Source organism: Atractosteus spatula, chromosome 6, assembly GCF_055471065.1.
Source record: "Atractosteus spatula isolate fAtrSpa1 chromosome 6, fAtrSpa1.hap1, whole genome shotgun sequence".
NCBI lineage: Eukaryota > Metazoa > Chordata > Actinopteri > Semionotiformes > Lepisosteidae > Atractosteus > Atractosteus spatula.
This window is the reverse complement of record NC_142711.1, coordinates 26,832,764-26,854,192: the sequence shown is the minus strand read 5'-3', so window position 1 is coordinate 26,854,192 and position 21,429 is coordinate 26,832,764. Positions and strand designations below refer to the sequence as shown.

The 21,429-nt window shown below is 36.0% G+C and overlaps 1 protein-coding gene across 1 annotated transcript; it reads right to left on the bottom strand.

The window, feature by feature from the left end:
* hhatlb (hedgehog acyltransferase like, b) lies at positions 1-20,585 on the bottom strand. Its single transcript, XM_088918975.1, has 12 exons — positions 20,391-20,585; positions 17,852-17,999; positions 12,220-12,287; positions 11,792-11,905; positions 9,061-9,255; positions 8,646-8,855; positions 7,021-7,192; positions 6,600-6,744; positions 5,155-5,190; positions 3,670-3,871; positions 1,763-1,904; positions 1-430 (listed from the first exon to the last, which is right to left on the bottom strand). The coding sequence occupies exons 2-12, from the start codon at positions 17,955-17,957 to the stop codon at positions 309-311; spliced, it is 1,512 nt and encodes a 503-aa protein (XP_088775101.1). The 5' UTR covers positions 17,958-17,999; positions 20,391-20,585; the 3' UTR covers positions 1-308.
* Between the last annotated feature and the right edge of the window lie 844 nt (positions 20,586-21,429).

The following is a 21,429-nucleotide window of genomic DNA, read 5'->3' as shown; positions in this document are numbered from 1 at the left end:
ACTTTAATATATTACTTTTAATTTATATAGTATATGGCAGATATTTAAGCCAACGATTGACATCTTCTTCATTACTTCATGTTAAAAAAAATAAAAGCATCAAGTGGTATATATTTAGGGGCCCACGACATTTATGTACAGCAAGTGCACTTCAGAATGATGCACAGTAGGTGTGCATTATATTTTCAATATGGACTCAATAAAGCCATACATAGTGACCCTAGATTGAGATTTCGCAGAAGAGACAGTGTAGTGCCACAAAGTGCAATCGGAATTCAGTAGTCAAGAGGCTGGCAACCAGGTCGGTATTATTCGGCTTTCTCCTTTGCGGCTCCCTCCTCTTGCAGGGCCAGCCTTCTCTCCCGCTCCTTGATGAGCTGCACGCCGCAGTAGGTGACAAACAGGACAGACAGAGTGGACAATGGGAAGCCTGTGGAGAATGACCAGTCATCAGAAAACCATCACATTCTTTCAAATGATCTTCTGAGGTGAGAAAGGACAACATTTCAATATGTGCTCTCACCCTTACTTATAGCACAAGAAGCAGATATGTCATTTCTGGCAGCCCACTCAGCCAGGTCATCATCGTAAATGAGAGACTGTTTTCAACTGACTTATCTGGTTGAGTGAAAATTATGGCGAGGATGATACTGATTATTATTATAATTATAGTTTGTGTTATAATCAATAATAATACAAAACTAAGATGGCCACAGACTTCCAAAACACACTTTCTGGGCTAAAAAAAACAAACATTTTTTCATAGTGTTTGTAAGTTTCTTACCTTTCTACCATGTTTATCTATTGAATGGAAAAGCTGAAGAAGACCAATGGTGAAATATTAGGCTATGACAGATGTTTTAAAGAGTCTGGCAAGGGAAAGTAGCTAACTAGCTACTAGCTGGATTGAGAGGAAAAGCTAAATCCCAGTCATTCACCTTTTTAAAAACATTTTAGCAACGCAGCAGGCAGGTTAGGGCTCTGGCCTCCAGACTGTTCCCTGTTTATGTGCGGGTGTTGTACCCTCAAGTAAGGTGCTTCACTGAAATTGCCCTGCTATACAAATGTCTCTCTGGATTGTTGCTGTAATAGAGAATTTCTTCTAAATTTATTAGAATTTATTTTCCCTTCCCCTACACATTGCTTCAGTCATATTGATGGTTAAGGAGAAAAGCATCATCAACAATCACAAGGAATGCTGCTACTATATATTTTTATATATAGTAGCAGCATATATAATATGCTACTATATATTTTTACTAAAACTGTTAACTATGCTAATTGGTAAAGATGTGCTGCAGCCATAGGAACTGAATATTTAATTACAGAAACACATGAATTGTTCACTCAGTAAAAATGTACTGTTGGGATGTCTGTTAAAAGATGAAGATTCAGGAGTGTTTTACCCATCAGTAACACTAATTTAAATATCAGGGAATGTAAACTTGTTAACCACTGCTCATAATTTCTTTGTTGTTTTAGTTGTTAACTGTTAGTTATGATGTGTTGAATGAGGAGACCAATTGAAAATTACCATAAATTAGCTTTAAGAATGTCTCCCCTCAAGAGTGTCCACTAATAAACTGATACTTGGACCTGATGACTTGATCTGAACAGCTATACTTGATGAACATGACTCCAGAAGCAGAAATTGCAGTCAGGAAATTTAGGATCCTTATCTGTGAGGTAAATGGCCTTATGCTTAAGTATTGTAAGTGAAGGAACAAATGTAATAAACAGTTTTAGAGGAAAGATAAGCTACCTTTGATGATCAGTCGGTTAGCAACCAGTTTAGCAAACGCCAGGCTGTTGAGGGACAGGACATTGTAGAGAATAATAGCCCAGAAGTTTGCTGCATTAAACACTCCTCTGATCCTGCGAGACATGGCTTCAGACATTGCCTTCTGTGGGCAGAAGATAATTACAAATAGTTCACAATATAGCAAAGTCAGCACTGCATTTCTTAATGTTAGGAGTAGCTGTCATAGCACTTGTACTAATAGCTGCCGTAGTAGTACTGTAGGTGCAGTAGTAGAAACAATGGCTTGCAATTCTAGTACTGTACATTTACATTTCATAGCCAGTATATCAACACATTGTCCCCTGTTCATTATCCCCTGTATCATTTTAAAATTACCTTTCATATTACAGCAGTGAATACAACCAAATATGATTCTTTCAAATCTTCATTACCATTGAAATAAAAATATAACCGTCATGGTTCTTCCTACTGAATATTCAAACTGAAGGTTCTTTGCTATCTCATTTATAGTTGTAAAGTGTCAGTATAGGGGCTAAAAGCTTGTCTTTTCTATAATATTTCAACCAATCAACTATTTTTCTTATACAGTATAGTGCTTTTTAATGCAGAACACTCTTGAGGCACTTTACAAAAATTATACATATAAAAAAAGTACAGTGAACAAAAAATACAGTAAAACCAATTATAAATGTGAAATTGAAAGAAAGAAATAGATTAAGGATTGAAGGCCATTGGGGTGAGTTTCAGCAGAGGCTGAATACAGTATTTAATATTTGTTGGGAAGAGACAAGAGGCTACCATTGAAAAGGTTTGGTCGCCTAATATACAGTACAGTCAGAAGTCCTTGGAAAGTTGAGGAGCCCAGAGCCAAAGAAGTGAGCAAACTGTGACATTGTAGGAATAATAACTTTGAAGGTGCACAAGAGACAGAATATGCAGTGTCTGGTAGGTGGCAAAACAACCTTCCTTCTAAATATCTTTAGTTATGGAATCACCCTCATTGTAGTGTAGTTTTATTCTTGATAATGACTCAATATAATTGAAGAATACTGTCAAATTTTTAAATTGTTTTATAAAATTGTAGCCTTTAGTACCTTCATTCCACAGAATTCATGTGCTGATTATGTGTCTGGATTGAAAAGAATTAAATGAGCGACAAGAGGCTACCATTGAAAAGGTTTGGTCGCCTAATATACAGTACAGTCAGAAGTCCTTGGAAAGTTGAGGAGCCCAGAGCCAAAGAAGTGAGCAAACTGTGACATTGTAGGAATAATAACTTTGAAGGTGCACAAGAGACAGAATATGCAGTGTCTGGTAGGTGGCAAAACAACCTTCCTTCTAAATATCTTTAGTTATGGAATCACCCTCATTGTAGTGTAGTTTTATTCTTGATAATGACTCAATATAATTGAAGAATACTGTCAAATTTTTAAATTGTTTTATAAAATTGTAGCCTTTAGTACCTTCATTCCACAGAATTCATGTGCTGATTATGTGTCTGGATTGAAAAGAATTAAATGAGCGACAGAAAATGTTATGTAGCAAAGTAATTAAAGTATGTTGAGATTAGTAAACACTAGTAGTATTTTGGTCATAATGATTTTGCTGAAATTTTAGGAAATGTTGAAAGAAGCAAAACACTTGAAATTCTAGCAGTTCTATATTGCTTCAAAATTCTTCATTATGCAAAAGACTGCAGGCAATCATAGAATCTATTTACATTGATTAGAAGGGACTTCACTACAAGACAAATTAGAAACCTCACTTAATTCGTACATGTGTACTCACACGAATCGCTCTGAATCATAAATATCTCAACCTGTTTTGAACACTGCCGGGCAAGTATTTGTATTTCCTGACACCAAGACTGACAGAAAGAAACTTAAAGGTCTTCATTAACTACTCACCTCTATTGAGGCAAATGGTTGCAGCTGGAAAAATTTTGCCACCCACAGTTCAAAGTTCAGACCAAAGCAGTTGAAAAAAGACCAGATGTACACAATCTCACATGGACCCAGCCACAGCGTAGTGATGGCAAAAGTTGATACTGTAGCCATTAGTTCCTTGAAAATGTTGTCATGGTTTTCACCAAGGTAGTCATACACATACCTGTCGATTAAAATGGCATTTTTTTAATGGAATTTAGGATTTTCCTTGATGGATTACACACACATATGCTTTGTAAACTGAGAGAATGTACTATACATTTAAGATATTCATGTCAGGCAAAAGAACAGCTTGGTTTTATGTTATTCTCACTTTTGAAGCTTGCATTAACTTCAGTTGTTCTGATTTCAATAGTTCGGTGAGGTCCTAATAAATGCGATATAGAGATGAATACATTATGTATGAAGTTTTTTGCATAGCTCACCTATCTAAGGGTATGGCAGCCTAACTGAGAGGACAGACCCCTCATTATTGCGAGGACTGAGCTAGGGAGCTGCTAAAAGGGTGTAGATAGGGAAGCAGGGAGGGTGTGAGAGATTCTTGAAGGAAAGCTACTTGGGTGCAAGACTTACATATACAGGCGAGCAGAAGTGTGCGAGATTTGGATCTAATATGCCTCCTGAACCTCAGTTCTAAATTGTTGGTGTTTCTTTTACTTCCACAGACATAGAGACTTCCACAGACATAATGAGAGTTGAACTTTAAAGGTTTGGAATGGATACTTCTGATTGTCAAATTAGCTCAAAATGTGATAATAATTGTTTTATTGAAAAATCAGTAAGAAATAAAGGCCTGTTCGGTATTCTAAGAGTACCTTTTTTCTGAAGGGTAGTGAAAAAAAATCAACTTTTATCCATCCTCTATCTAAAAGTCAGAAACCAAAGTGGGTCTACACTATGGATTGGACACCAGTCAATCACAGGACACAACACCTATCCACAATTTAGAAACACCCACTGCTTTACACAGCCTGTCTTTGTAAAGTGAGAGAAAACCAGAGCTCCCAGCAAAAGGCCACATAAATATGTAAAGAACATGCAAAATCCACACAGAAGGCACCCATAACTGGAATCAAACCCAGGACCCAAGAGTTGTGAGGTAAAAACACTCCCCAAAACCATGCCACCTGCATCAGATATGAATTTCAAGAGCTCAACATATATGTTTATACCTGTATGTAAATACTGTACATACTGTACCACTTCATTTCCAAATTAACCTTCTAGGTTATTTCCCACTGAACATCTGTAAGACTTCTCAGAACCACCCTATAGCTTGGTCATTAAAAAAAACAACTATCTCCTGACCAGATCATACCAAAGGCTTCATTTTTAATATATAGTGTCAGCCTTTGATCAGAAAAGAGGCAACAAAAGCTGTATTACTGCATATTTTGTAGAATTTTATGTATTACAGAATTGGGATTTTTTTTTCATTTTACTTACCTGCACAGCCAGTCATTTATTCCTCTATCAAAGTGTCTGTAAAGGAAACAAGAGGGATTTGAGTTTTAGCAGCACTTACATTTTGCATTCAATATTTTTCCTTTCATATACTGTACAGTATATGAAATTCTGTACTTTAACATAATATGCAGTAGATCATAATATAGACTGTACATTCCATTAAGGGAAAAATAATGTGTTAGCTAATGTATTAGTCCAGCACAGTGGTATTTACATGACAAAAACATATCAGAAATTGTGAGCTTTCTAAGGTCAGATGCAGTGAATTTATTCTCATCATTCTACCATTCAGATCTAACATATACAAAAATGAAAAAGTTAAAAAATAATGATTAGTTATTGACTGGACAGGAAGGAGACTTTCCCATTAATAATGAAATTAAAATGATATCGTAGCAAATGGTTTTGAATGTTAAGGCCATTTGTGTCATCGTTCAAACTGTCCCAATAAATTGCAAGACAATAAGAATGATGCGAGAGAATAAGAATGAAGAATGAACGAAGGAGACTCTCAGGCAGCACAATTAACAAAGGCATAGAGATCTTGAACGGGACTCCCCTAAGCAGTGGCACATACTGTAAATGGTTGATCAGTTGCACAACTGGAACTGCATAGGAAACAATTGTGATTTCAGTCTTGAAAGGAATATAAAATACAATGAACAGTGATGGGCACAGAACTGGCACTCGGGGTGTGTTTAACAGTTTTCCAAATTCAAGATTAGGCGGTCATAGTGATATCTCTCTCCAGGGCTGGTAGCATTTCTGGGCTTAACTTTACTTTTAAAGAGCTCATAAAGCCTCAGAGATACTTGACTTGTTGACTTGTTGTTCCTGGAGATCTGTTCAGAGTTCAGCTCTCTGAGTGACTGTGGGGAATGCCACCAGATGGCATGTTGAAAATGATCAAATGTCCAGGTCAGAATTCCCTGCTGTACATTCTTCAGGGGGCCATGATAAAAGGAAGAGATAGTGGATATGAAAATAATGGACAATCAGAGCAAAGTGTAGCTATTGTTGATTTTGAGTTGTGGGATTGTGGCCATTAAAAATGTAATTTTGCTAGTTCAATTTTAGGAGAAGCTAAGCATGAGCAAAATAAAATCTATGAATATGGTCCTTTTTGCTTTGTCGGTACAAATTGCAGACATAATTGCACGGTGTATGGAAATTATTATAAGGTGTATGGATAGTGTAAATGCAGTTCAATTCAATTTAGACATGTGAACTGCAAAGCTTAATGTGCTTTTGGTATAATTGTAACCCCTGACCATTGCTGGCTAAAGCAGGCCATAAATGGTACTGGACTAATTATAGGAATCACATTTGGAGATGTCAATGATGATAACACTGTCCCGAGAGATGATGAATGGTATATTTGAATGAGATTATGCATAAATGTAACCCCGAAGGAGAACACTTACGTTTCAGCAAAGACATAGAGCATGGTGATACATTTAGGAGGCTGAGGAGGGTCAAGATGGTCAAGCCTGGACACAGTGTTTATGACCCCAAACATCACTGCAGATTTCACCCAGTCATACACCAAGTTAGAATACGCCAAGCCAGCTGTTTTACAAGAGAAGGCATATTGATTCATATCAAGAAGAAGAGGTTAGGCTTCCTCGCACAGTGAATATTAAAACCACAAAAAACACGAAAAGATACTTGTTGGAAGGAAAAACAAACAAAAAACAATAAAAGGTATACCATTCTATTTTTAACATTAAATCAACTAACAATAACAGTAATAAAATAATATACAGTACACCCTTGATAAACCTCAATCAATATGTTCAATGTAAGTATACTCACAAATTCTACTTTAAGAGATCAGTCACTGACCTAGCGACCAGTCCGAAAGTTGCTTCACAAGTTTCATGTCAGAAGGTATGGTCAGAATGTAGAGGAAGTGGAAAAACACATCCACCACAATGATGGCTCCTAAGTGTACCAGTGCATGGACCCTGATATTCCACATTTCTCTCTCTTTCCGAGTCAAGTCAGGGTTATTGGCCTGTTAATCACAAAAAAAAACATTTTTCCTACTATAGCTATATATGATGACGTGAAGTGATTTTCACAAGGTCAGGTTTAATACTGCTTATCTTAAAACATTTGTTTTGGATAATCTCAAGTTGTTTCCTTTTTACATTCTATATGCAAAAAATGGACAACAACAACCAGTAAATGTTCCAGCCTAAACATTCTCAGAGCAGATATCTATTATGTAATATTGTCAGTGATGAAATACAGAACTGCAATAGTGATATGATGACGTGTGATAGATGACAGAGATATCTAATTACACACTACTAACATCTATTCTCACAGGGGTCAAAACTACCTAATTTGTTTATGTGGACAAGGTAACGAGGGAGGTTAAAACGACACCCTGTTAAATACTGTGAGAAGGAACAAGTAAAGGTTGATACCGCACTGAGAAATGAGAAGAAAAAACAACATTGAGTAAGTGAGAAAGTGTGTTCAAACCAAGGGAGATATAGGGGAGAGGTGTGAAAAGCTGAAATCCGTAAATGAATGAGAGATTCTAAAAACAAATTAATCTATCACTGACAGAAGGGGGAAGGTGTGAGTTTAAGGATAATCTTGGCTTCTGATGTCTTTCAGGTGTAGGAGTCCTGAAATCATTGTAAAGGATGCCGACAGAAAGGTCAGTGAAAATTATGACCGGGAGATGTGAAATGGTAGGCTAATCTCCCATCTCTGATCCTCACTGCTCTCACATGCTTCCTGAAATGGTAGGCTCCTTCCTTTCTCCCTGATTTAAATGACAGAGCATTTTCTGCAATGCAGTAAATAAGACGACTACAGTACCTACACATGATCTTCCCTGAGTGATTCTGAAGAAGCCTGATGGGTCATGTATACAGTATGTGTGATACTGGATATGTGTTTGTAGGTGATACAGCTACTTCTGCTATAGCACAAACTGCCTGGCAAGGATAATAGCTGAGGACATAACACCATGCCTTGTTAAGATTATTAAGCAGAATACATTCACAGTGGTAACCTGCTTTATTTTGAAAAGCAATACAAGAAAACTAATAAACTATTTCATCCTTATGTCTGTACTGTAAAACTGCACCATGAGAACATGAAATGTTACTAAATACTTTCAGGGGAACTCTTTTTTAGTACTCTATAACGGTCCGAGAAGATATAATTGATTAAGCCTTGACAAAAAGATTGTCAATGCCTTCAAATTTCAGCCCAATCATTTGAGCTTGATATAACCCAACATAGAGTTCCAAGAAATTTCTTCATACTTATTTTTCAAAATGGCTCCAAGACCAAGAAAACAAATATTCAGTGAGTATATGGTAGTTGGTGGACAGGAAAAGGCACCATTTTTGTGAAGGTGAGGACAAAAAGTTCCACATGTTGGTTACACAAATCCTACAATATGATACATTATTAGGTGTGAGATCAGCCATCCTATCACCCACCTGAACATGGAATTTATCAAAAGTCATTATGGGTCCAAAGAAGAAGAAGGGGAGGTAGAAGTTGTACTTGAGCAGGTCCAGAAAGGTGTAATTCCCATCTTTCTTCTCATAATTCTCCAAGGCAAAGCTCATACAGCGCATGATAGTAAACCCACTTCCTCCATAGAACAGAATATCATGAAGTTCAAAAGTACCAGAGACAAATCCACTCTAGAGAAAAAAAAAATACAAAAGCATTGATCTGTACTCTAAACAGAAGAAAAAAACAGAATTCTTTAAAAATTGTAATGTGTCTCCATTCTCCTTAATGATCCCATTAATGTAAGAAAATATGGTGTAAGAATCATATGAGAGAAATAAATGAGATTTATAGTAAATGAAGTTTACTTTAGAAAGTTACATGCAGATGACCCACCTGCCAGGAACTACAAGGCTCCATTCTGAAAGTAGCCAGGCTAATGAGGCCACCAGCAAAACACAGCCATTTCTGTTTGGATAGTGCAAGGCTGTAGAGCAGGACACAGTGGGATAAAATCAACATCATGTAGGTCAGTCCCATGGTACAGAAGACAGCAAGCATCCCATAGATCATGTAAAGGATGGATCTGTGCTGTGGGGAAGAGGAATGATTTTTTAAATTAAATATTAGGAGGTTTATAAGACAGGGCTAAAATCTAAGCCTTCAATGAATTTCTATTACATTTGCTAAATCGAACATAAACAAAGTTTGTTTAAAGGGCTTTCTTACTTACTGTGGAGAATCTAAACAATATCATTATAGAAAAAAGCTCCAACCTAAAAGTTTTAGTAAAACAACAAAGTTGAAATCACAAGCAGACATAAAGGCAACTTTATTTTTTCTTATTTCCCAATATGATTTATTTACATTACAGTTTATATTATGTGATTTCCTGAGAGAATACTGCTTTTTTTCAGTGGGCAGGATATTCTGCTTTGCCTTATATGATTGATAGCAAAGTTTTTTTGTGATAGCTAGTGAAATGTTCTCCGGGAGATTCAATTACAGAGAATTTTCTAAAAGTTATATTTTTAGCAAAGGTGCTAATGCTTTACCAACAATTTACCATATACCACAGCAAAGTTTCCAAGATTTAAAATGATCTTTCAAATCTTTATTTGAAAGGGGGGCTTTGTGGCTAAGGTTCTGCGCCTGTGGCTGGAAGGTTGACGGTTCGTATTCCGCAGCCAGCAGAGGAATCCTACTCTGTTGGGCCCCTGAGCAAGGCCCTTAACCCTAACTGCTCCAGGGGTGCCGTATAAATGGCTGACCCTGCGCTCTGACCCCAAGCTTCACTCTCTGTCTGTGTGTCTCATGAAGAGCAAGTTGGAGTATGTGAAAAGACAAATTCCTAATACAAGAAATTGTATATGGACAATAAAGTCATCTTAATCTTCTATCACGTAACAAACATAATGTGTTGATGAATTGGTATTTAAGTTGGATATGAAACTAACAGCGACAGACAGCAGGTACTGTCTCATGTTGACTGTATTACAGCTCATTTGCTATATTAAGAGGATTATTCATCTGTGTTTGTATTTGTGACTAAATACATGACCTTGGCTTTTCTAACATTCAATTCTAGCACTCAATGCTACTTTTAAACTCTGTCTATGACATTGATTGATAAATAATTACATAACAGCAGACACTTAAAAGAACTTGTAACTTTTATTGACCGCAAGTTTACATCTTATGTAAATAGAAAAGTTGCCCATGAATCTCAATGTTGAGACTTATTAACTAACATATATACTAACATTTTTAGAATGGGCAGGCAGACGGTTTTGACTTTTAATTGAAATTTGCATTCTTTTGTTATTTTATTATAAATTATAGTGAAGCCATTTTATATATTCATGCAAATTTCAGAAATAAAGATTTTAAGAGAGAGAGGTATAAATTACACATCCTTTTCAACAGTTTCTTTTCAAATACAGTGATTTTCCCTATACAAAAACATTCTCTGTGTTTTCCTATGCCTTCTTAGAACTACAGGCCATGTCTTCTTGTTCTAGAGGTTCACATCAGTTAGGTTTCTTTAGATCATTAAAGATGTGGGAAATATATTAATGTTATATTTTATATATTAATGTTAACCATTCATTTGGTTAACATTTGGAGTATTTTTTTACAACAGAAAGGTTATCCCACTGCACGTAGCTATCCAATCAGCAGTGGTGAAGAAAACTGTTTTTAGTGCACCTTTTCCAGACTAATTCTGAATAGAACAGATTCGAAAAAGGGTTGATCGGTCACAGTTAGAGCTGCTGAAATGCATCTCTGCCTCAACCCACGTGCTTGATGACCCTTCCATGTAACAGCAGCTTCCAAGATGGATTATGAGCTTCTTGGCATCACTGTCCTGTTCCTGCTATCATTACCTGGTCACCAAGGACTTGGAGAGTGTGCTGGGAAAGGAAGATATCTATGCACCAGCTTCCACACATATCCTGATACAATTGCCTGGAAATCATGGAAAGATGATTGATATCTCATTCTACTGCAGCCTGCATCTGCCAGAAAAGTCACTGAGATATCCAAGGTGGTACATCATCTTCTGCCAATGAGGACTTGCCGAGCATTTGCAGAATCCCATTCGCTGAGTATGGAGGATTCCGGATTCCTAGCAAGCCTTCACAGTTATTGTAGCAGCTCCAGGACTGATTGCCTTTCTGTATTTCACTGTGGTGGTTGTGATCCTGCATTATTCTCTGTGGATTGCAGGTTCCACAGAGGAAACAAGGGGATGAACTTCCAAACCCCAATGTTAACCAGCTGGGTGATACATCAGTTGAATTAAGACATTAACATCTTAGTTCAATCAAAACGGCATAATGGGTATCGGAGACTACATTTGGACTGCTGTCTTAATCAATTCATTCTTCCAAACACTTTGAAATGCCTTGACAATCGTGAAGTACTGTACAAAGTAAAGTGAAGATTACGTTTCTGCCTCTGTCCCTAACATCATTTTGTCCAGAGCAAGACTTTGTCTTTGTTCACATTCTGACTAGGTCCAGCTGTGCTCAACTCTTATTCCTTGGACACAAATTTACCTGCACCTGTTTTCATGAAGAAAGAATAAACTAAATGTTTCAAGTCAGAGGAATTCTGCACCCACCTGAGGTGCAATAAGGGAACAGATCTTAGCAAAGATGACGTGACCGGAGAGAGCGAAGACAATATGGTTCCGGAACTTTGTAAACCACATCACCCATTCAAAATCAGCTACATCCTATAAGAGATGGAAAAAACAAAAATATATAATATGTGAAATACATACATAAACTGGAGTTTCCACTCGTGCACTTTGGTTTGTGTTTCATCTTCATTTTGAGAAAGTCCCTTGGGTTAACTTTGAATACTTGGAAACTTGTAAAACGTAATATACTCTAAATTACCAATTAAAAACATATAACCATTACATTTTATAAATTATCTTATATAATTCATATCTTAATGTTATTTCCATATCTTATATATAAATAATGATCTACTAAAAATCAACTTCTTCCTAGAGAAATAATGTATTATATATAGTTCACTCACCATTTTTCTACCGAAGTAATACCATCCGGGTTGGACACTTTCCCTGAATGCCTTCCTGTTCATATTTTCTGAAATTTAAGTGGCAGACTCAGAATTAACTCTTTGTCCTCCAGTATGGTCTTTTCTGAATGTATTTTCTGTGCATCATATGCATGTTATTTCTGATGCTTTGTTGATGATAATTGTTTTGTTTTTTTAGCTTGAAAAACTTTTTCAGTTAGACTAGAGCAAAAGAATTGATGAATGTCAAAATCAATGATTTTTTGTTTTAGATTAACACAAAAGCCTATCCTGCCTTAGAAAGCAGACCACAACATTTCCATCTGAATTGTAAAAAGCTGTTTTATGACTTAAACCAAAAACTTTGTCTCGGGAGAACACAATTATGTTGATCCTCCTGTTGGCAGCATATTGTCAAGCCTTCTCTACAACCGGGCCCTGTTGTTGTTAAGGAATAAAATCCTCAGAGCCCCTTTATCAAAACACATTCACAACAGATTGCACAAAAAACTCAATGATTCATACTGTTACGTTAAATGATTTTGCATATTAGCAATTAAAAGCACTAAAATATCATGGGAATTAAGTTTTAATTGCCCACATAAACACCTGGTTTGAGTTGCAAATATCCAGTTTTTAAACAGTACTTTTAAAGACTATAGTCTTATAGTGTTTTCCTGAAGTACAGTACAATTTCTCACTATGTGTCCTTGTCTAATGGCTAGAATATAAAATATTGCATAGGTCAGCTGCATTGGTGGAAAACCTCTGCATCAAACACAAAGATAATACCTTGCACAATGCACATTGCATCATTCACATTTTAAGAAATTTGAAAAAGATTAAAATAACTCAGAAATCATAGCCAAAAATCACCAAAAACTATTTTATTCAGTAGGGTGCTATCAATGCAATTGGCCATAATGCAATTCTCTGATGAATGCAAAACTCTGCTTTTTATTACTGATGTGTATTACACTTCTATAGTAGGAATAGAAATTTCAATTTACTCAAGAATACCAAAAAGCAAAGGTTTCCTCAACAAGGGAATTGGCAATGACTCATCATATGACCAGGCATGTTAAGCAGTGGCAACCAAACCACATACCTGTGCTAGACCACAATTCTACAGCATAAACAAAAATATATATACAAAGGTGGATGTCATGATGAAATATTGAATTATGAGTAATCATCCTTTTGAAAAATGCCTGCATTTTAAAACAATATTCAATAAGGTATGCATCTCCAAGGATGTTCTGGAAAAGCCAGGGTTATCACAGCTTCCTGGGAATAATGACTACTGTAAAAAAGCTTGTGTTTTATTATGATATAACTTTATATCTAAAGATAAATGTTATTTTTCCTGTTTTACAATTATACTACTACTTAAATACAAGTTTATGAAGAGCTCTTTGTTTAAATGATTCAATTATTTAAATATTTAACCACAGTTTTGCTAATAAATCTATTCCATTTTTTTTCAGTGTCAAATCTTTAGATGTTTCCAGGAAGTTTCTAAGTCTAGAAGAATTCTTCTTCCAGGCCACCTTCCTTAGTCTTCTGATTATACAGACAATCTGGAATAATTCTGCATCTTTCAAATCATCATAGCATGCCACTTGACACGTAGACCTACAGAGAAAACTGAAAGTTATTTCCAAAATCTGAATTTTAATTAAAATTGTATCGATCATCACTGAAGTCTACATATGCAATATCATTCACAATTAAAGTATAATTTTATTGTGTGTGGTGGTGCAAGCCAAGGCTTTGGAAAGGGCCTCCCTCATTAGGGAAAACTGGACACATCGGGTTGATTGCCTGATTAGTGCCTTGTGTGACTGGAATGCCACTAGTACGAACTTGATTGGTCCAGTGAGTAATTCCACATTCCACAGGATTTAATATTTGGTTATAATAGCACCCAGGTGGCCATACAGCTTTTGGCTGTATCTAAGCTCCTGCAGTGCTGGGTGAGAGTTTAGCTAGGCTAGGAGTTGATAATGAATGTCTATGATTTAATATCAGCAGACTCCAGTTCTAACCCAAATGATGTTTGAATGATTTAAGAGATGAAGAAACTTGCAAGTATGAGTTTGTTTTGGAGTGAGTTTAATAGGTGATTGAAGGATGCAGGGTGAATTTAGTAACTTTTTATTCTTGGATATAATATGAATCCTCTATACTGCTCTGAAGAGTGGTAGAGTGGTTGATTATAGTTGGAGACTGGGTGCCAATGGGTTTAAGCCAGTGTAGCTTGCTGGTATAATCTCTGAGGAAATGAGGGACATATCTTCCTACTAAATGACCATTTATCGAGAGGATGAGCCCAGTTCAGTTTTAGCATGTCCCAGGGAATGTTAAAAATTTATTTTTTGGAAGAAGACCAATGAAGTGTGAAATACAGTTCTGTTTTCCCCTGTGGATTAAAGAAGACCTGAAGAGTCGGCCTGCAGGAGTTGAAGAAGAATTGGAAGATAATGATCCATTACTTCTGTGATGGACTGGTTCTGGGATTGTGCAGGCTTCTCTGAAAGGGGACCATTGGTATATTGTAGGAGCCCAGAAGGGTTCCAAAAGTCTATAATGGTGACAGAGTGCCAAGATGCACTCCTATAATCTGGTTACTTTCTGGCTCAGAGTTGCATATCATGGCCTACGGGTTGGCACTTCTCATATTGGATTCTACTCATTTAACATTCTATGGCAGCTCTGAACATTTCTTGTAACTTCATATACAGTGTAGAAATGCCCACATACAGTATGTCAATGTTTTCAATAGAAGACATTCATTGTATTAACAAACTTTAAATAATGAATGGCAAATTAAATTTTCCATAGTTTTTCATATTGATCAGGAAAAACCGTCCGTTATCGGCAAGCTCCATCTTCCTGTTAAAGGTTGCACCAACTTGGAGTTTATCCTGGAAGAATAGAGCACAAGTCCATCACAGGTCATAGGCAGTTGGACAACTTAGAGATACCAACTTACTCAGCCAGCATGACTAAGATCATGGTAGGAAACCAATGCATTTGGACAAAACCCCAAGTACCGAATGGAGATCATGTGAACTTTACAGGGAATGCACCCTGGTCTGCAATCAAACCCTGGAGCTGAGAATTGTCAGATACCAATTTTACCACCCTGTAGCCTGTACTTGTCAAATCTCAGAAACTATACAAAGCTGGTCCTGCTCAGTTTTGGTATTTGGTTTTTCAAAGCTAAATGATCTCTGAATCTAGTCCTGCTGGTTATTGAAAGATACAATGGTATAGGCTTCAGTTACATGGTTGGATATCTTGATCCAGACTCCCACAGATGTTTCTTGTTCTCAGGTTTTAATGCACTTTCCCTTAGTTTTCATATCTATCCTCAGCTTTGTACTCCATGGGTGATTCTGAAGATGTCAATAGGGTTAGCTTTCTAAAGGCCATTTTAGAAAGCTAACCCTTTTTTTGAGTGCTTGTATTCGGTCACCTCATAGTCTACTCTATTCAAGAATAAAAAGGTTCTTCTAGCACAACAGTATAATGCAATTCAGAATGTGAACATTTTTTAACAAAAGGTGTTCAATGAGTCAGTGGCTGGGAAGACATAAGATTTTAATTTTCCTTTGCTGTTTAATGTGAAAAATGTGAGCTTTTCACATCCTTTTTTATTAGAAATATTAGGTACATTTGCTTACTCACCACATGTTTTAACACAAAAGAGACTTTAAACGTAGGATCTGAATTAAAAGGATTATTTTTTATTAATTAAAAAGGAAATTAATTAATTTATTTTTCTAATTTAGTACATCACATGAATCATGAAAACATGATGATACTCTCTAGTGAGAAGGAAGTAAGTTATTATTCCCAATATCAGGATTGGGCAACTTCAGTCCTCCAAGGTTTATGAATCGTCCTATCCTGGCAAGCAATGGGTTCAAGGTGGGGTACATCCTGAATGATATGCTGGTCTATTATAGGACACACACAGACACAGACACCTAGACACTTACACCAGGTCCAGTTTTCCCAGAAGCCAATTAACCTACCAGTTAGTTTTTGGACTGATGGAGAAAAGAGTACCTTGAACAAACCCACACGATCAAAAGGACAGCATACAAACTCTATGCTGCTAGCAATCCTATGTTCGGATTCCAACCCAGAGCCCTAGCGCTGTGAAGCAGCAATGCTAACTACTGCACCATCATGCCACCCTACTGTAACACTGCCCTGTTTGAATCTCTTTAAAGCTCGTTCATGTCTTTTTCTGAGAGAAATGTCTGCTAGCACTCAGGAGGTCGCAGGGGACACAGTGTTTTGAGAGCCAAGAGAGACCTGTCCAAAATATCCTACCCTATCATCAGTGGCACTTTGCCAGTTGTGTGCTGTAGCTTGGAGAATTCGGGTTACAGTTAGCTTGTGCCATCACCCTGGCTTAAACCTGTGGACATAGAGCTCAACTGTTACTGGCTGAGCCACTCAGGAAGCCCCATAAATGTTTAATTGTTGCAACTGGTTTGCAAAGGTTTTCCTATGTCTGGATGCTACTGTACTTCAGGGACAAGTGTCTTTCAGCTTCATCTAACACTTCTACTACAGTGAAGAAATTGAACCATTTTTTCTACTACCTCAGCTCTAATCATGGAGAGCCAGAAGGTCTTGTGCTTTAAATTTAATCTCTCCTCGTAACTCAGTCAATTATTGACTTAATTGGTCCGAACTATAACTGGTTCCTAGTCTTAAGTCATTGAGGAATTGAAGTTCAATATTCAAGACCTATAGGACTCTCCGAGACCACAAGTGAGTGCCATTGTTCTAATATATTGAATCAACATGTAACACACAGCACTGGAGAAATATCACAAAAGTATTATCAACAGGTGTGCAATTTGTATGGTCTAGTTTATGGTGTCTGCCATAGGTAACTGCATGGAAGGATTAAAAAATTGTTCATAGGTCAACTCAGAGAAAAGGTATATTCCTTTGGGTAACTGCCAAGTTACTGCACATCACACTACTAACCAACTTATTTCTTTGCCATCATGCTCTATAATGGAGCTCTATAACACTATACTAAATCCGAATGAGCAGAGTCAATGATGGAAGTACTTTTTAACAGAAAACCCAAAGGGAAACAGAAAATATCAGTATTCTTCTGTTATATGTATCACATTTTGATAAAATAATAATAATATACTGTAAACTATGTCCATTATTTCTTTTACAAATAAATTGACATATAATTGAAATAAAGGAGCATTTAAATCTTGCAACATACTGAGATGATATAGTCCTATGATGATTTCTAGGACCCACGATAATGTTTTGACGTTTTTTAGTTCAATGACTTTCTTCCACAGAATTCTTTTTCTTTGAATTTTTCCATTGCTGGTAGATCTAGAGGAATCGTGATGGATACTTTTGTCACAGCAGTCTGTTTAGTCTCTTCCTTCAGAAAAAAAAGTGCTATTCTACTTCTGTAGATTACAAGACAAAGTCATGTTCATGACAGCTAAACTGATGTAGCTTCAAATAAAGACATGAACTGTCAAAATTTGAAAGCACTAAATAAAAAGAAGAAACCAATAGTCCTTGTTGAAGAACATGTGGAGGATTTTCCTTTTTTAAATCTACTTACCACTAGATGCTTCGAATATCCAGCTAGTAGCCCAGAGAAGTGCAAGGGACAGGACACTGGTGTAGAAATACAGCTCATACTTGGGAAGAGCAGCTTTAATCCCCATTTTGAAATGTTGGCACCAGAAGAGAGAGAAATACCAGAATACCTGTATAAAAAGGAACACCAGTATATAAACCATACTTCTTATTTTATGGCATGCACATTATAGGCAAGAGTATAGTGTTTCGTGTTATGGACTTGTAATGAGAAGGTTTTGGGTTCACATTCTGTCGGGCCACCCTTCAAGAACCACCCTTTAAGAACATACAGTACAGTACTATCTTCAAATTGCTGCAGTAATATACTTAGCTGCATCAGTGGATACAGATTTTATTGCTCTGAACAACATTGTCAGAAAAATACATTATTAATAACAATGTTATTGTATTCAGGAGGTCTGAAGATGTATTAGGGTAATTGCCAACATAAATTTAGAGTGCTTTATTTTTGTCACTAGAAGCCTCATAATCCAGCTTTGTATGACAGATATTCCTTGTTGTTTTTAGCTGCCTGGTTTTGCAAGCACATGTATATATACTGTACAGCATATTTATATGTATATTTGTTATATAAGATCAACAAATATTTACGGAAGTTTAATTTTCAGTTCAAGATTAACTAAACTTAGTTTTCAAACACTTCTCTGACCAGACTGAAAGGACTGTTGTATTGTGTTGTCTGCTGTACTGTGCACGTCCTGAGAGAACAGCCGAAGTAAGAATTCTATTGAACTTGTACATATGGCAGATAAACTAATTTATCTCTACTGCCTTTGCTGAATTGTGTGAAACCTGTTATTAGGTGAAAGCTAAATGCTTATCTATCAACTTTTTTATCTTGAACTAGTAATAATACTGAATGTATTACAGTACTTTGTTCAAACTAAAAAAAAATATGTTGACACTTCTTGATTTATTTATATTTGGTTTACTGAGTTGAGACGCCAGTTGTGATTCCATGTTATATACAGTACTAGATCATAGATATGTAACAAAATAAATGTGCATCAATTTTAATACATTTCTGAAAAAAAAACTACTAGGAAACATTAGGTTAGTAACTAGGAATATGAAATCCATGTTTCAAATCCATAGGGTATAGAACATTATATGTGTTATTTTTAGTGTTTCTAACATAGTGTTATTTCTACAGCATCAATAAGTCTTAACGTTATAAAAAGGCAAGAAAAATATGAAAAATATTGTATTGTATATCTACAGTATGACAGAAGTGTTAGTATGATGATTTTACTAGCAATGTGCATTAGTTAATATTTATTAATTATTTAATTGTATTAACTTAAAACCTGTATTAGCGTTCAATGATCAATTATGGAGACTTTACACAAACAAGAGGTGCTTTCTCATTTTTATAATTACCTGTTGGATCAGCACTGTAGAATAAGAGTTACTAGTTCTAGGACAGATTTTTTTTTGAATGTACAGTGCAGTCATTCAGTCATTTGAAACTCTTGGTAAGTTGTTTAACATGATTCCTAGTTAAATACCACAAATCAGTCATGTGCATTGAAATGATGCCCTGTGTTAGACAACAGTTTTACAATTTCTAGTCACTACAGTATGTTTCCTTTCTCCACTTTAGCTTGTTTCAGAGATAATGTTTGTGGTTCTCTACACATTATTATTACATGCGTATAATTACATATTACCAATTCAAAATATTTTTCTGCAGAACTTTATATTGTGTGCAATTTAAATGATTACTGGAATGTTAATGTAAGTTTTTAGAACTTTTTGTTTTTCTAATTTTCTATGACAAAATCTCAAAATACAATACTACCTGATTATTTTACCCGTTAAGTCATCTCACTACATGCATGTATTCGTATTTGTTATATGTATTTGTTAAACATTAAACATCCAAAAATGACAGAAAAAGTGACAGCACTAGCGCTATTATTGAGGCAAATAAGTGACAGGGATCACTACAGAACAATAGTTTACACTTCAAAAAGAGCCGAGGACATTTTCTATATTGTTCAACATGCAACTGTGCGAGTTACTTAAATGGGATTGCGACGACTACAAGCTCGGAAGAAACAGCTAAGTCAGCTGCGCCATACACCCCTTGACTATTTTAGGCTTTGCAGTTGGTCTGAATTACTGTATACAGCTGCTGCAGTGCTATGTGATCCTGCAATACAGCCGGTTTAAAAGTAAGAATTAGGAATATTCCGTAGAAAATCAACCGAAACGCTGACTCGTTAACTGCACTGACAAATATCCGGTTGTTACTGACAAGATTTAAATCTAGTTTTTCGACATTGCAATGAAAGTCTTAATAAGAATCTTTTTTTTTTGCTTGAATGTCTTCACAAGATTTTTTCAAGCACCAATGTTAAATGGATGGTGCAAGAAGACACAGTGTGATACATACAAATGAGGCTTATTCTGTGATGCAAATGACACTGAATTACAAAGTAGATAATGATGTTTTTCTTCTTTTCGTTGTCTTTCTTAACACTTGTTATACTGACCTTGAATGCAGTGGTGCAGCTGTCAGTCACAAACCTCGAGAAAGGAAATGTGGAGCCCCCCTCTTAGAAATAAAAAGAAGAAAAAGCAAAGGGCAGTGGTCTTTTAGCAGTGCATGTGTCCCGTTATTATTGTGCTGATGAGGCACCCTTGCCCACCAGCAGCCGGTATAGATGGAGAGAGCCGTGAGGAGGGGGTGGCTGCTGGATATATTTATATTTTTGACCAGCACTGCAGAGAGGGCTGGTTCTTAAGCTGTCAGTCAAACAGCCGGTATTATAATGTTTGGAATGCATTAAGACAGTGCAAGAATATTTACTTTTAGCATAGTATACACGTGTTATGATAATATCATGTTTTAGCGCATAATACATTTCAAAATACACAAAAAATATATAGTTACCATCTCTCTGTGTAAAAGCCATTCTTTGCTTTTAAAAATATTCAAAGAATTTTTGACTAGTTTTAATACTCGTGATTAAAATGTAATGAGTGGAGTCACTAATGCCACTTTTTATAACATTTATTGTGTTCATTTAACACGTTAATGTGGTGATCAGTAAAGTAATACTATTCAAATTACTACATGTACTATCCCATTATGAAAATATGAACTGATTTAAGTTTAAATTTGAATTATTATTAATACATACTTTTTACATACGGTTTTTGTAGGAAGTCCATTGAATGTTAAGAACAGAAAGTTTTCAACAACAATGTACAGGTTCAAAACATCTGAGTACAGTATGTTGCGATGATGTCAGAAATGATCATTTCAAAATCAAGTTTGGATGAGTTCTATTTCACAGATGGTGGTCTTCAGTGATTGTTTCTGAAGTGCCTTAGTCCTATTGGTACATATTGCTCTCATACAGCGCCTTGCAAAAGTATTCAAAACCTTACAGTTATCAAATATTGTTGCTTTAAAGCTTGCAGTGATGACTTTGAAGAAGTATTTAATATTTGTTATACACACAACCTACTCCACATATTCAAAGAAAATAGTTAAAATATTTACTCACTTATTCAAGTGAGTTAAAT

Excerpts from the sequence above, each read along its gene's own strand:
- hhatlb (XM_088918975.1), bottom strand. The coding sequence starts at position 17,957 with ATGGGGATTAAAGCTGCTCTTCCCAAGTATGAGCTGTATTTCTACACC. Across the intron at positions 3,872-5,154 it reads ATAAATGACTGGCTGTGCAG|GTATGTGTATGACTACCTTG; the intron begins GTAAGTAAAATG and ends TTTAATCGACAG. Across the intron at positions 431-1,762 it reads TAACCGACTGATCATCAAAG|GCTTCCCATTGTCCACTCTG; the intron begins GTAGCTTATCTT and ends CATTCTCCACAG.